This window comes from Salmo salar, chromosome 11 (genome assembly GCF_965601325.2).
Source record: "Salmo salar chromosome 11, fSalSal1, whole genome shotgun sequence".
NCBI classification, from domain to species: Eukaryota; Metazoa; Chordata; class Actinopteri; order Salmoniformes; family Salmonidae; genus Salmo; species Salmo salar.
The window spans coordinates 124,408,013-124,424,977 of record NC_138301.1 but is presented as its reverse complement, the minus strand read 5'-3'; the positions used below and the strand labels follow the sequence as shown (position 1 = coordinate 124,424,977).

At 44.3% G+C, this 16,965-nt stretch overlaps 1 protein-coding gene across 1 annotated transcript in view; it reads left to right on the top strand.

The window, feature by feature from the left end:
- Positions 1-3,965: 3,965 nt before the first annotated feature.
- pigs (phosphatidylinositol glycan anchor biosynthesis, class S) overlaps positions 3,966-16,965 on the top strand; it is a 26,844-nt gene continuing 13,844 nt past the window's right edge. The window contains exons 1-7 of the mRNA XM_045690280.2: positions 3,966-4,084; positions 7,040-7,179; positions 9,916-10,027; positions 11,690-11,779; positions 11,908-11,999; positions 12,653-12,893; positions 16,025-16,282. Coding sequence (XP_045546236.1) covers positions 4,066-4,084; positions 7,040-7,179; positions 9,916-10,027; positions 11,690-11,779; positions 11,908-11,999; positions 12,653-12,893; positions 16,025-16,282 — 952 coding nt within the window. The 5' untranslated portion in view covers positions 3,966-4,065. The remainder of the gene's footprint in view (positions 4,085-7,039; positions 7,180-9,915; positions 10,028-11,689; positions 11,780-11,907; positions 12,000-12,652; positions 12,894-16,024; positions 16,283-16,965) is intronic.

The following is a 16,965-nucleotide window of genomic DNA, read 5'->3' as shown; positions in this document are numbered from 1 at the left end:
ATCGATGGCGGTTATGATATCGTTTAGGACCTTGAGCGTGGCTGAGGTGCACCCATGACCAGCTCAGGAACCAGATTGCATAGTGGAGAAGGTACGGTGGGATTCAAAATGGTCGGTGATCTGTTTGTTGACTTGGCTTTCGAAGACCTTAGAGAGGCAGGGTAGGATAGATAAGATTTTAGAAAGGCAGGGCAGGATGGATCTACAGTTGAAGTCAGGAGCTTTACATACACCTCAGCGAAATACATTTAAGCTCAGTTTTTCACAATTCCTGACATTTAATCCTAGTAAAAATTCCCTGTCTTAGGTCAGTTAGGATCACCACTTTATTTTAAGAATGTGAAATGTCAGAATAATATTAGAGAGAATGATTTATTTCAGCTTTTATTTCTTTCATCACATTCCCAGTGGGTCAGAAGTTTACATACACTCAATTAGTATTTGGTAGCATTGCCTTTAAATTATTTAACTTGGGTCAAACGTCTTGGGTAGCCTTCCACACAATAAGTTGGGTGAATTTTGGCCCATTCTTCCTGACAGAGCTGGTGTAACTGAGTCAGATTTGTAGGCCTCCTTGCTCGCACATTCTTTTCAGTTCTGCCCACACATTATCTATAGGATTAAGGTCAGGGCTTTGTGATGGCCACTACAATACCTTGACTTTGTTGTCCTTAAGCCAATTTGCCACAACTTTGGAAGTATGCTTGGGGTCATTGTCCATTTGGAAGACCCATTTGCGACCAAGCTTTAACTTCCTGACTGATGTCTTGAGATGTTGCTTCAATATATCCACATAATTTTCCTGCCTCATCATGCCATCTATTTTGTGAAGTGCACCAGTCCCTCCTGCAGCAAAGCACCCCCACAACATGATGCTGCCACCCCCGTGCTTCTTCAGCTTGCAAGCACCCCCCTTTTTCCTCCAAAGATAACGATGGTCATTATGGCCGAACAGTTCTATTTTTGTTTCATCAGACCAGAGGACATTTCTCCAAAAAGTACGATCTTTGTCCCCATGTGCAGTTGCAAACCGTAGTCTGGCTTTTTAATGGCGGTTTTGGAGCAGTGGCTTCTTCCTTGCTGAGCGGCCTTTCAGGTTATGTCGATATAGGACTCGTTTTACTGTGGATATAGATACTTTTGTACCTGTTTCCTCCAGCATCTTCACAAGGTCCTTTGCTGTTGTTCTGTGATTGATTTGCACTTTTCACACCAAAGTACGTTAATCTCTAAGAGACAGAACGCGTCTCCTTCCTGAGCGGTATGACGGCTGCGTGGTCCCATGGTGTTTATACTTGGGTACTATTGTTTGTACAGATGAACGTGGTACCTTCAGGTGTTTGGAAATTGCTCCCAAGGATGAGCCAGACTTGTGGAGGTCTACAATTTATTTTCTGAGGTCTTGGCTGATTTCTTTTGATTTTCCCATGTTGTCAAGCAAGGGGGGCTTTTGTTTGAAGGTAGGTCTTGAAATACATCCACAGGTACACCTCCAATTGACTCAAATGATGTCAATTAGCCTATCAGAAGCTTCTAAAGCCATGACATCATTTTCTGGAATTTTCTAAGCTGTTAAAAAAACAATTGTTGGAAACAAAGTAGATGTCCTAAACGACTTGCCAAAACTATAGCTTGTTAACAAGAAATTTGTGGAGTGGTTGAAAAACGAGTTTTACGAGATGGGGGGGGGGGGGGGTTGACCTCAGGTCTCCCCACTGGAAGCCCGAGGTAGGGGGAGGGGGGAGGTTGACCTCAGGTCTCCCCACTGGAATCCCAAGGTAGGGGGAGGGGGGAGGTTGACCTCGGGTCTCCCCACTGGAATCCCGAGGTAGGAGGAGTGGGGGTAGGTTGACCTCAGGTCTCCCCACTGGAAGCCCGAGGTAGAAGGGGCAGGGGGGAATCTATCAAACAGCGCACCTCTAACTTTGTACAGTACTAATGCAATTAGTAAAATCAGTCACACTACGAAATGCTACCAAATAAACCACAATTCATTCATAATACTGTGAATATATAGCTTCGCAGACATATCGTTGCATTTTTTTCTGGTTTGTGTGAAATTGTTAAGAATAATATAAAAGCAGGCTGCACACCACCAAGGTGAACTGGTTTAGTCTCGACTCTTGGTTGAGGGGATGGGTAATGTAGTCTCGACTCTTGGTTGAGGGGATGGGTAATGTAGTCTCGACTCTTGGTTGAGGGGATGGGTAATGTAGTCTCGACTCTTGGTTGAGGGGATGGGTAATGTAGTCTCGACTCTTGGTTGAGGGGATGGGTAATGTAGTCTCGACTCTTGGTTGAGGGGATGGGTAATGTAGTCTCGACTCTTGGTTGAGGGGATGGGTAATGTAGTCTCGACTCTTGGTTGAGGGGATGGGTAATGTAGTCTCGACTCTTGGTTGAGGGGATGGGTAATGTAGTCTCGACTCTTGGTTGGGGGGATGGGTAATGTAGTCTTGTAAACGAGGCTGAATGAACTGTTTCGCTGCCAGACAAGACTCTGCTGATAACCAGGTGTAGCGGTGGTAAGGATTCACTCCATGGTGTTGAAAAGAAAACTCTGCTGTTGGGATAGCTTTATGTAGGCTCTAAACGTTTATGGGCACCGCTTGTCGTCGTTATAGTACAATTAATGTATTGTGTTATGTAGTGACTTGGCTAGTTTGCCCCACCAAGATTTACATGCTAAAATCGCCACTGGATATGTTTCAACACTAGCCAATGTAACAGTTTAGCTTCCGTCCTTCTCCTCACCCCAACCTGGGCTTGAACCAGGGACCCTCTGCACACATCAACAACTGACACCCAACGAAGCATCGTTACCCATCGCGCCACAAAAGCCACGGCCCTTTGCAGAGCAAAGGGGAACAACTACTTCAAGGTCTCAGAGCGAGTGACGTAAGCCGATTGAAACGCTATTAGCCGCGCACCACCGCTAACTAACTAGCCATTTCACATCGGTTACACCAAGCGTGGCCATCCTTCCAAATTTTGTCTTGGAAGTCTTGAGAAATCCAGTATAGGATTCTGTGTTTGAATGGGAGTTGATTTTTGTTCAAACCTTTATCTAGCTACCTAACTAACTGGTTGATAAGTTGAATCACGTTAGTTTGGAGAGAAAACCTACAGGGTGGTAGCTCTCCAGGAACAGGAAGACAGTTGGTCAGCCCTGCAATAGTGATTTGGGATTTGTAAGAAATAAATAAAAGTAGAGGTCAGTAAATCATCTAATAATCTTTACCAATTATGCTAATCTGTTATGTTAACAATCCGTTTTAATACACTCAGAAATTATGAAGCGATGAAGACCACCTGGAATGTACCCGTGTAGACCAGCTACGTAGACCGCAGCCTAGCAATGAACACACCCGAATCGACCTGCATCCTGGAACGCAACCACGGTCTATCAATGTCACTAAAGCTCCCAGCTGGGCCACGAGTAGCCGGAGCTAGTTCAGAGGTGACGTTTAAAACTATGTTTTTAATGTTTTTAATTTAGGAGCTGCGAATGCAATGCTCGCTTATTATTTATTAATTGCCATTTTGCTTCCTATGGCGGGCAAGGGAGGACTTGGTTGCTGTTGGGGGTTTTAGGCTGGGTTTCTGTACAGCACTTTGAGATATCAGCTGATGTAAGAAGGGCTTTATAAATACATTTGATTTGATTTGACTGGTTGTAGGCCATGCAGGAAATGTGATCTCGCGTTATTGTCAGTACAATACATCTACACCACGATATGAAACGTTGATTTTCAAACCTTCTGATCAACTGTCTGATTCATATCGCTTGATTTCTGATGATAGTTATCGATCATATCGACTGATTGCAATTGTATTTGGGTTGTGCAGTTACCAATGACACCGGGTAGGCCGTCATTGTAAATAAGAATTTGTTCTTAAACTGACCTGCCTAGTTGAAATAAAGGATAAATTAAAAGATGAGAATCTCTCCTTGATATTTAAAGCCCGCCTTTTGATTCGTGATTGGGTAGAGTGGGGACGGAAGAGCGAGTTTTCTATTGGACAGCTGTCTCCTGGCCCTGCCCAGCTGTACCGACAGAGAAAATGGCGGCCATAGAAGTGGGTGAGTGAAACGTCTGGCACAATAATATGTTGTTTTCTTTAAATGACCTCAGTTTTAGCGTTATAAACACACAGTTAGAACACTATTTTAGCAGAGAATGAATAGGCGGCGTTTATTGACTATTTACAAATGGTTCTTTGTTTTATAGTTGTAGTGTTGTGGCCAGAGAGTTGGCTAGCTAGCTAGCTTTCCCTGTCATAGCCCTTAACTACGGCTTTATTTCCTGTCTATTGACCATGGCGTGCACTTTACCGGGGCCTTTCTGTTAACAGTCCCGGTCTGAACGTTAACTCGAGGTACGGTTTTGGAAACATAAGGAACGTATTTTTTTTTTCATATCAGCGAGAAATAATCATTTTCAAAAAGCCAAAGGTTAAATTACTACACACCTGTTAATTAGGTGTGTAGATGGCCCGTCAGTAGATGGCTGTAGATGTCCCGTCAGTAGATGGCTGTAGATGTCCCGTCAGTAGATGGCCCGTCAGTAGATGGCTGTAGATGTCCCGTCAGTAGATGGCTGTAGATGTCCCGTCAATAGATGGCTGTAGATGTCCCGTCAGTAGATGGCCCGTCAGTAGATGGCCCGTCAGTAGATGGCCCGTCAGTAGATGGCTGTAGATGGCTGTAGATGTCCCGGCAGTAGATGGCTGTAGATGGCCCGTCAGTAGATGGCTGTAGATGGCCCGTCAGTAGATGGCTGTAGATGGCCCGTCAGTAGATGGCCCGTCAGTAGATGGCCCGTCAGTAGATGGCCCGTCAGTAGATGGCTGTAGATGGCCCGTCAGTAGATGGCCCGTCAGTAGATGGCTGTAGATGGCCCGTCAGTAGATGGCAGAAGATGGCCCGTCAGTAGATGGCCCGTCAGTAGATGTCCCGTCAGTAGATGTCCCGTCAGTAGATGGCTGTAGATGGCTGTAGATGTCCCGTCAGTAGATGGCTGTAGATGTCCCGTCAGTAGATGGCTGTAGATGGCTGTAGATGTCCCGTCAGTAGATGGCTGTAGATGTCCCGTCAGTAGATGGCTGTAGATGTCCCGTCAGTAGATGGCTGTAGATGTCCCGTCAATAGATGGCTGTAGATGTCCTGTCAGTAGATGTCCCGGCAGTAGATGGCTGTAGATGGCTGTAGATGTCCCGTCAGTAGATGGCTGTAGATGTCCCGTCAGTAGATGGCCCGTCAGTAGATGTCCCGGCAGTAGATGGCTGTAGATGGCTGTAGATGTCCCGGCAGTAGATGGCTGTAGATGGCTGTAGATGTCCCGGCAGTAGATGGCTGGAGTCTTATATTTCCCTCACTAACTTTAAACATCAGCTGTCTGAGCAGCTAACCGATCAGCCCACCCAATCTACCTACCTCATCCCCATATTGTTTTTATTTACTTTCTGCTCTTTTCCAAACCAGTATCTCTACTTGCACATCATCATCTGCTCGCACATCATCATCTGCTCATCTATCACTCCAGTGTTAATTTGCTCAATTGTAATTACTTCACTACTATGGCCTATTTATTGCCTTAACTCCTCATGCCATTTGCACACACTGTATATAGACTTTCTTTTTTTCTATTGTATTATTGACTGTACCCTTGTTTATTCCATGTGTAACTCTGTGTTGTTGTCTGTGTCACACTGCTTTGCTTTATCTTGGCCAGGTCTCAGTTGTAAATGAGAACTTGTTCTGAACTGGCCTACCTGGTTAAATAAAGGACTTGTTCTCAACTAGCCTACCTGGTTAAATAAAGGACTTGTTCTCTACTAGCCTACCTGGTTAAATAAAGGACTTGTTCTCTACTAGCCTACCTGGTTAAATAAAGGACTTGTGTGTGATTCCCTGGTAGTCTAATATAATGTGTGTGGATCACTGTGATTCACTGGTAGTCTAGTATAATGTGTGATTCCCTGGTAGTCTAATATAATGTGTGTGGATCACTGTGATTCCCTGGTAGTCTAATATAATGTGTGATTCCCTGGTAGTCTAATATAATGTGTGTTGATCACTGTGATTCCCTGGTAGTCTAGTATAATGTGTGATTCCCTGGTAGTCTAATATAATGTGTGATTCCCTGGTAGTCTAATATAATGTGTGTTGATCATTGTGATTCCCTGGTAGTCTAGTATAATGTGTGATTCCCTGGTAGTCTAATATAATGTGTGATTCCCTGGTAGTCTAATATAATGTGTGTTGATCACTGTGATTCCCTGGTAGTCTAGTATAATGTGTGATTCCCTGGTAGTCTAATATAATGTGTGATTCCCTGGTAGTCTAATATAATGTGTGTGGATCACTGTGATTCCCTGGTAGTCTAGTATAATGTGTGATTCCCTGGTAGTCTAATATAATGTGTGTGGATCACTGTGTGATTCCCTGGTAGTCTAATATAATGTGTGATTCCCTGGTAGTCTAGTATAATGTGTGATTCCCTGGTAGTCTAATATAATGTGTGATTCCCTGGTAGTCTAATATAATGTGTGTGGATCACTGTGATTCACTGGTAGTCTAATATAATGTGTGTTGATCACTGTGATTCCCTGGTAGTCTAGTATAATGTGTGATTCCCTGGTAGTCTAATATAATGTGTGTTGATCATTGTGATTCCCTGGTAGTCTAATATAATGTGTGATTCCCTGGTAGTCTAATATAATGTGTGTTGATCACTGTGATTCCCTGGTAGTCTAATATAATGTGTGATTCCCTGGTAGTCTAATATAATGTGTGTTGATCATTGTGATTCCCTGGTAATCTAATATAATGTGTGATTCCCTGGTAGTCTAGTATAATGTGTGATTCCCTGGTAGTCTAATATAATGTGTGTTGATCATTGTGATTCCCTGGTAGTCTAGTATAATGTGTGATTCCCTGGTAGTCTAGTATAATGTGTGATTCCCTGGTAGTCTAATATAATGTGTGTTGATCATTGTGATTCCCTGGTAGTCTAATATAATGTGTGTGTTGCAGAGCGTCACCGAGGGCGTCTGGCGGCCCTGGCCATAGCAGTGGTGGTGATCGCTGTGGGAGTTCCCTTGTGGTGGAAGACCACTGAGACATACAGGGCATGGCTACCTGTCACCCAGATCAACCAGCTAGCTCAGCTGCAGGTAACACAGCTGTGTGTGAGAGGAGAGAGATATAGTTAACAGAGCTGTGTGTGTGAGAGTTAACAGAGATGTTTTTGAGAAAGAGAGTTAATATAGTTGTGTGTGAGAGAGCGAGCGTTAACAGAGGTGTGTGTGTGGTGTGTGTGTGTGTGTGTGTGTGTGTGAGAGAGAGAGAGAGAGAGCTAGTATACAGAGTTTTGTGTGTGTGTGTGAGAGAGAGAGAGCGGTAACGTGTGTGTGTGTGAGAGAGAGAGCGGTAACGTGTGTGTGTGTGTGTGTGTGTGTGTGTGTGTGTGTGTGTGTGTGTGTGTGTGTGTGTGTGTGTGTGTGTGTGGTGTGTGTGTGTGTGTGTGTGGTGTGTGTGTGTGTGTGTGGGGAGAGAGGTAACGTGTGTGTGTGTGAGAGTTAACATACAGTATCAGTCAAAAGTTTTAGAACACCTACTCATTCAAGGGTTTTTCTTTATTTTTACTATTTTCTACACTGTAGAATAATAGTGAAGACATCAAAACTATGAAATAACACATATGGAATCATGTAGTAACCAAAAAAAGTGTTAAACAAATCAAAATATATTTTGGATTCTTCAAAGTAGCCACCCCTTTGCCTTGATGACAGCTTTGCACACTCTTGGCATTCTCTCAACCAGCTTCATGAGGTAGTCACCTGGAATGCATTTCAATTAACAGATGTGCCTTGTTAAAAGTTAATTTGTGGAACTTTTCCTTAAAAAAAACATAAACAATCTGACCCATCTTAACACAATACCCCATAATGACAAAGTGAGGATGTGTTTTTCAAAATGTTTGCTAATTTATTGAAAATGAAATGCAGAAATATCTCATTTACATAAGTATTCACACTCCTGAGTCAATACTTTGTAAAAAGCACTTTTGGCAGCAATTACAGCTGTGAGTCTTTCTGGTTAAGTCTCTAAGAGCTTTGCACACCTGGATTGTGCAGCATTTGCCTATTATTCTTTTAAGAATTCTTCAAGTTCTGTCAAATTGGTTGTTGATCATTGCTAGACAACCATTTTCAGGTCTTTCCATTGATTTTCAAGCAGATTTAAGTCAAATCTGTTTTAGGTTGTTGTCCTGCTGAAAGGTGAATGAATCTCCCAGTGTCTGGTGGAAAGCAGACTGAACCAGGTTTTTCTCTAGGACTTTTCCTGTGCTTAGCTCCATATCTTTTATTTTTTTTATCCTGAAAAACACCTCAGTCCTTAACGTTTACAAGCATACCCATAACATGATGCAGCCACCACTTGAAAATATGGAGAGTGGTACTCAGTAATGTGTTGTGTTGGATTTGCCCCAAACATAACACTTTGTATTCAGGACAAAAAGTTAAGTTCTTTGCCAATTTTTTTGCAGTATTACTTTAGTCTCTTGTTGCAAACAGGATGTTTTGGAATATTATTATTCTGTACAGGCTTCCTTTTCACTCTGTCATTTAGGTTACCATTGTGGAGTAACTACGATGTTGTTGACTTTTTTATTTTATTTTTACCCATCTACCAATATATGCCCTTCTTTGCGAGGCATTAGAAAACCTCCCAGGTCTTTGTGGTTGAATCTGTGTTTGAAATTCACTGCTGGACTGAGGGACCCTACAGATAACTGTATGTGTGGGGTACAGAGATGAGGTAGTCATTCAGAAATCATGTTAAACACTATTCTTGCACACAGAGTCCATGCAACTAATTATGTGACTTGTTAAGCAACATTTTCACTCCTGAATGTATTTAGGCTTGCCATAACACTTATAGACTGAAGATATTTCAGCTTTAAATTTATGAATTTGTAAACATTTGTAAACAACAAACATAATTCCACTTTGACATTAGTTTGTAGGACAGTGAGAAAAAAAAAAATCTCAATATAATCCATTTTAAATTCAAGCTGTTACACAACAAAATGTGGAAAAAGTGAAGGGGGTGTGAATACTTTGAAGGCACAGTACAGTGTGGAGTAGACCTTAGCAGCAGGGATGAGTCAAAAGGGTCCATACAGATAGTCTAGGTGGCTATTTGGTGAACTATTTAAAAAAATGTTTTACCTATTGCAGCTTTATCTAACTATTTATCAGTCTTATGGTTTGGGGGTAGGAGCCTTTTGGTCACAGACTTGACGCTCCGGTACCGCTTGCCATGCTGTAGCAGAGAGAACAGTCTATGAATTGGGTGGCTGGGGTCTTTGACAATTTTTGAGGGCCTTCCTCTGACACCGCCTGGTATAGAGGTCCTGGATGGCAGGAAGCTTGGCCCCAGTGATGTACTGGGCTGTACGCACTACCCTCTGTTGCGCAGTACGGTCAGATGCCGAGCAGTTGCCATAGAAAGCCAGTCAAGATGCTCTCAATGGTGCAGCTGGAGAACTGTTTGGGGATCTGAGGGCCCATGCCGAATCTTTTCAGCCTCTTGAGGGGGAATAGGCGTTGTTGTGCCTTCAAGACTGTGGTGGTGTGTGTGGACCATGTTAATTCCTTAATTGTGTGTGTGTGTAGGTTAACAGAGTGTGTGTGTATGTGCAGGTTAACAGAGTGTGTGTGTGTGTGTGTGTGTGTGTGTGTGTGTGTGTGTGTGTGTGTGCAGTGTGTAACAGTGTGTGTGTGTGTGTGTGTGCGCAGGTTAACAGAGCTGTGTGTGCGCAGGTTAACAGAGCTGTGTGTGCGCAGGTTAACAGAGCTGTGTGTGTGCAGGTTAACAGAGCTGTGTGTGTGTGTGTGTTACAGCTACAGTTGAGTGTGGAGGTAGAGGTGGTGTTCTCTAGAGGAACTCTGACAGCTGAACACCAGAAGAAGGTTGATCCCACACACACACGCCTGGAGGAGCACCCTGTGGACGGTGAGAGGGGAGGGCTGGTTCTGGAGATACTGGGAGGGGAGGGCTGGTTCTGGAGATACTGGGAGGGGAGGGCTGGTTCTGGAGATACTGGGAGGGGAGGGCTGGTTCTGGAGATACCGGGAGGGGAGGGCTGGTTCTGGAGATACCGGGAGGGGAGGGCTGGTTCTGGAGATACTGGGAGGGGAGGGCTGGTTCTGGAGATACCGGGAGGGGAGGGCTGGTTCTGGAGATACCGGGAGGGGAGGGCTGGTTCTGGAGATACCGGGAGGGCTGGTTCTGGAGATACCGGGAGGGGAGGGCTGGTTCTGGAGATACTGGGAGGGGAGGGCTGGTTCTGGAGATACCGGGAGGGGAGGGCTGGTTCTGGAGATACCGGGAGGGGAGGGCTGGTTCTGGAGATACTGGGAGGGGAGGGCTGGTTCTGGAGATACCGGGAGAGGAGGATCTATAAGGCTGCTATACTAAGTCTAATGATATTACTGGTTATTATAATAATGACAATAACAAGGAGATCAAGAAAAATGAGCATTATTATTATTATTATAAATATTATATTTCTGACAATTTGGAACAGTGTAAACAACAGTAAATAAACTATAAACAATACAAGAGAAGCTATTCTAACACAAAACAAAAAGTAAACCTTTATTACAGCAAAGACTAAAAACAGCCACATTTGTGAGCTTGTTTATCCAACATGTTGTAGTTGTGTGAGTCTTGGTGCTCAGGGAATCAGTAGGCTATTAAACAAACACTCAAACAGGCAGCAGAAGTAGGATCTGTCTTATTTCTGTAGAAAAATATGGATGATTTATAAAGCCAGGCACATTTAACAGTTAGGCTACTGATTATAGACCTAATTAAGTTATGGTTTTCTCTTTCCTCACTTTTCTTAGACAATTTAAGGAAAGGGCTGTTTTCTCGTCTCCTAACTCCACTGCTGCCTCCGCCGCATTGTTCTCAACACCAATATGCTGGTTAACTTCGCTGTTATGCACATAACTACATGTTCTAGGAAAAGGTGCCAATTCAACAGCACACTGATGTGTTTCAGAACCATGGACAGTGACCACTATCCAGCACGGGATCAAATAATATTTATTAATGTTGCACCATTGTTACGTAATATAACATGTGGTAATATAACATGTTGTTATGTAATATAACATGTTGTAACCTAATATAACATGTGGTAATATAACATGTTACGTAATATAACATGTTAATATAACCATATACAATTTCAGTAGCACATCTTAGACTGATGGACTGTGCCATGTCCTCCACAATGGATCAGTCCACTCAGACAGGAGCCAATCAGACAGGTGTTTTGTGCGTCATTATTTTTTTTGCTACCGTCTGACTAAATCTAAATCTCAGTCGACCAACAGCCGATCAATCGAAATGGGGTCAGCCCTACTGAATATTAACCTCTCTCTCTCTCTCTCTCTCTCTCGTCTCTCTCTGTCTCTCTCTGTCTCTCTCTCTCCCTCTCTCTCTCTGTCCCTCTCTCTCTCTGTCCCTCTCTCTCCTCCCTTTCCACCTCCCTTTCCACCTCCCTCCCTCTCTCTCTGTCCCTCCCTCCCTCCCTCCCTCCTTTCCCTTTGTCTCTCTCTCTCCCTTGCCTCCCCTCTTTCCCATATCCTCCCCCTTCTCCTCCAGAGACCACAGGGTTGAGTTACAGGTATGAGACTAGATACAGGACAGCTACCATCATGGAGGAAGATGCCCTGAACCAGCCCACTCCTGCAGGTCAGTGGCTGCCTTCAGCTTATCAGCTGGGTGTCGTTTCTTCAGATCAAGAATAGAAACTGTCATTATTTATCATCTCTCTCCTCTCGCTCCTCTCGCTCCCCCCCCCCCCCCCCCCCCCTCCCCAGAGACTGATCAGTCTCTTCATCTGCTCAGCGAGAGCCCCTGTGGCTCCGTGGTCATCTATGTCGTCCCAGAATCCTCCACACTGCTACCTGAGGTGAGAACACAAATACGTAATATTGATTATCTTGAATGTGCGTTTGTCTATAATATTGTGTGTGTGTGTGTGTGTGTGTGTGTGTGTGTGTGTGTGTGTGTGTGTGTGTGTGTGTGTGTGTGTGTGTGTGTGTGTGTGTGTGTGTGTGTGTGTGTGTGTGTGTGTGTGTGTGTGTGTGTGTGTGTGTGTGTGTGTGTGTTTTATATATACAGTACCAGTCAAAAGTTTGGACACCTACTCATTCTAGGGTTTTTGTATATTTTTACTATTTTCTACATTGTAGAATAATAGTGAAGACATCAAAACTATGAAATAACACATATGGAATCATGTAGGAACCAAAAAAGTGTTAAACAAATCAAAATATATTTTATATTTGAGATTCTTCCAAGTAGCCACCCTTTGCCTTGATGACAGCTTTGCACACTCTTGGCATTGTGCTATTTCATAGTTTTGATGTCTTCACTATTATTCTACAATGTAGAAAATAAAGAAAAACCCATGAATGAGGTGTGTCCACATTTTTGACTGGTACTGTATATATATATATATAAATGTTTTTTTATTTTTAAATGATTAATGAAATTTTTTTACCTTTTTATTTAACTAGGCAAGTCTCAGTTAAGAAGAAATTCTTGTAATTCTTGTTCCAGGGTGTGAGTGTGTACGTGGGTCAGAGGCGGACGTCGTTGTTGCGTGCGGGGAGGCCGATGAGACTGGGCGTCGGCCTGAAGGAGGTGCTTGCCCACCTGGAGACCCAGGTACAACAGGTTCTCAAGGTCATGTCATTCAGCCACAGTGACATCACCGCTGCCCTTAGCGACCGCGTCCGCCTCGACTACAGTAGCAGGGACGGTCTGGTCGACAGCATGAGAGCCTTCAAGTCCAGCCCAGGTTAGTCCTAACCCCTAGTCCAGCTTAGTCCTAACCCCGAGTTAACCCTAGTCCAGGTTAGTCCTAACCCCTAGTCCAGCTTAGTCCTAACCCCGAGTTAACCCTAGTCCAGGTTAGTCCTAACCCCGAGTTAACCCTAGTCCAGGTTAGTCCTAACCCCTAGTTAACCCTAGTCCAGGTTAGTCCTAACCCCTAGTTAACCCTAGTCCAGGTTAGTCCTAACCCCTAGTTAACCCTAGTCCAGGTTAGTCCTAACCCCTAGTCCAGGTTAGTCCTAACCCCGAGTTAACCCTAGTCCAGGTGTGTCGATGTGCTTCAACTTCATAGGATAATAAATCCTCTAGCTGCTGGGACATTAGTGTCAAGTGTGTTTCTATTCTAACTCACACAGAAGAGAGGAGGTCCTCATATTCGAGTTCAGCTAACTTGTCCGACTGGGCAAAATTGTGTTGGTTATCCATTTCCAGTGTGCCCGTCGAGAGGGGTTTCTTTCCCCAAAACCGGCCCGCCCAAACGCAAGTTAATTCGAGGCAAATTATTGTGTAGCAATAGACTTTTCATTTATTTTTATCGTCCACGGAAACCTTGGTACACCCCTACCTTTATCATCCCATCACATGACTAAAGAATCAGATGCACCAAAACAGGTGATGCTTAGAAATCATTAGAGCAACGTGGTAGGTCCAGCCTTCCATGAAGATCAGAAACTGGGTTTGGTTTGGTAGGGTCCAGCCTTCCATGAAGATCAGAAACTGGGTCTGGTTTGGTAGGGTCCAGCCTTCCATGAAGATCAGAACCTGGGTCTGGATTGGTAGGGTCCAGCCTTCCATGAAGATCAGATACTGGGTCTGGATTGGTAGGGTCCAGCCTTCCATGAAGATCAGAACCTGGGTCTGGATTGGTAGGGTCCAGTCTTCCATGAAGATCAGATACTGGGTCTGGATTGGTAGGGTCCAGTCTTCCATGAAGATCAGATACTGGGTCTGGATTGGTAGGGTCCAGCCTTCCATGAAGATCAGAAACTGGGTCTGGATTGGTAGGGTCCAGCCTTCCATGAAGATCAGAAACTGGGTTTGGATTGGTAGGGTCCAGCCTTCCATGAAGATCAGAACCTGGGTTTGGATTGGTAGGGTCCAGCCTTCCATGAAGATCAGAACCTGGGTTTGGATTGGTAGGGTCCAGCCTTCCATGAAGATCAGAAACTGGGTCTGGATTGGTAGGGTCCAGCCTTCCATGAAGATCAGAAACTGGGTCTGGTTTGGTAGGGTCCAGCCTTCCATGAAGATCAGAAACTGGGTCTGGATTGGTAGGGTCCAGCCTTCCATGAAGATCAGAAACTGGGTCTGGTTTGGTAGGGTCCAGCCTTCCATGAAGATCAGAAACTGGGTCTGGATTGGTAGGGTCCAGCCTTCCATGAACATCATAAACTGGGTCTGGTTTGGTCTTAAACATACAGGTGTGTGGTAACATGTTATGCCAAGACCATAAGAGCTCTCTGAGGCCCTCAGAAGGAAGATTGTTGAGGCCCATTAGTCCGTGGAGGAGTTTCAGAGACATTTCCAAGCAATTTGAGGTCAATCATTCCAGTGTCTGAGTGATCATGTATAAATTGAGAAAATTCCACACCACTGGAAGTCTGGAAGTCCCACCAAATTCAGCCCAAGAGCTGACCGAAAGATGCAAAAATAAATCTCTAAGAACTCCGGGGTAACATCAAGGGATCTACAGGCATCTCTTGCCACAATCACTGTTGAACTGCATGAGTCAAGTGTCAGAAAGAGACTTGGTCTACATGAGAGGTCAGGAAGGAAGAAGCTTCTGCTCTCAAAAAAAAAAAGAATAGAATGTGCACGGCTGTAGTTTGCCAGACAACACCTGGGTGAAGAACAATGTGCTCTGGACAGATGAGTCAAAGGTGGAGTTGTTTGGCTACAATGCCAGAAGTCATGTTTGCTGAAAACAAAACACTGCCTTCGAACAGAAGAACCACACACTGACCATAGAGCATGCTGCCTCAGGGCCGGGTCAGCTTGCCATCATTGAGTCAACCATCAATCCACATTGTACCAGAGAATACAGGAGGAGAATGTGAGGCCATCTGTCAAAAAGCTGAACCCAAAATGGATCTTGCAACAGGACAATGGTCTAAAACACAGGAGCAAATCCACAACAGAATGGCTCAAACATAAGAAATGGAGGGTTAATGGAATGGCCGAGTCAAAGCCCAGATCTCAATCCTGTAGAAATGGAGGGTTGAAGGGGGTGCTAGTGTAATGATTCTCAGGGGTTTAGATGGTAAAGTGATTCTCAGGGGCTGTAGATGGTGTAATGATTCTCAGGGGGTGTAGATGGTGTAATGATTCTCGGGGGTGTAGATGGTGTAATGATTCTCAGGGGTTTAGATGGTATAATGATTCTCAGGGGTTTAGATGGTATAATGATTCTCAGGGGTTTAGATGGTATAATGATTCTCAGGGGTTTAGATGGTACAATGATTCTCAGGGGTGTAGATGGTACATTGATTCTCAGGGGTGTAGATGGTACATTGATTCTCAGGGGTGTAGATGGTACATTGATTCTCAGGGGTGTAGATGGTACATTGATTCTCAGGCGGTGTAGATGGTACATTGATTCTCAGGCGGTGTAGATGGTACAGTGATTCTCAGGCGGTGTAGATGGTACAGTGATTCTCAGGCGGTGTAGATGGTACAGTGATTCTCAGGCGGTGTAGATGGTACAGTGATTCTCAGGCGGTGTAGATGGTACAGTGATTCTCAGGCGGTGTAGATGGTACAGTGATTCTCAGGCGGTGTAGATGGTACAGTGATTCTCAGGCGGTGTAGATGTACAGTGATTCTCAGCGGTGTAGATGGTACAGTGATTCTCAGGCGGTGTAGATGGTACAGTGATTCTCAGGCGGTGTAGATGGTACAGTGATTCTCAGGCGGTGTAGATGGTACAGTGATTCTCAGGCGGTGTAGATGGTACAGTGATTCTCAGGCGGTGTAGATGGTACAGTGATTCTCAGGCGGTGTAGATGGTACAGTGATTCTCAGGCGGTGTAGATGGTACATTGATTCTCAGGCGGTGTAGACGGTATAATGATTCTCCATTCTCTCCCCCCCCTGCAGGTTATGAAATAACCTTCAGCCTGTTGAACCCTGACCCTAAGTCTCACCATCTGCACTGGGACATAGAGGCAGCAGTCCAGAGTTATATCCAGCCTCTCCTGTCTAAGCTGGCCCCGGTGGCCGACTTCAGTCTGGACTCACAGATCCTCTACTACGCTGTCCTAGGGGTCAACCCACGTTATGACCCCTCCCTCAACGCCTACACGCTCAACGCCGACAGCCTGTCTCACGTCATTAACCCCGTAGAGGCCAGGCTGGGTGAGAACACGCACACATATAGCTAACGCTAGGTACGGTGCATTCTGAAAGTATTCAGACCCCTTGACTTTTTCCACATTTTGTTACGTTACAGCCTTATTCTAAAATGGATAACATTGATTGAATTCGTAACACAATACCCCATAATGACAACGCAAAAATAGTTTTTTCCCCCTCGTCAATCTACACACACAATACCCCATAATGACAAAGCAAGAACAGGTTTTTATAAAGTGACTAGACAACAGGATAGATAATAGACAGTAACAGCAGTATACTGTAGGTAGGGGTAAAGGATAGATAATAGACAGTAACAGCAGTATACTGTAGGTAGGGGTAAAGGATAGATAATAGACAGTAACAGCAGTATACTGTAGGTAGGGGTAAAGGATAGATAATAGACAGTAGCAGCAGTATACTGTAGGTAGGGGTAAAGGATAGATAATAGACAGTAACAGCAGTATACTGTAGGTAGGGGTAAAGGATAGATAATAGACAGTAACAGCAGTATACTGTAGGTAGGGGTAAAGGATAGATAATAGACAGTAGCAGCAGTATACTGTAGGTAGGGGTAAAGGATAGATAATAGACAGTAACAGCAGTATACTGTAGGTAGGGGTAAAGGATAGATAATAGACAGTAACAGCAGTATACTGTAGGTAGGGGGATAGATAATAGACAGT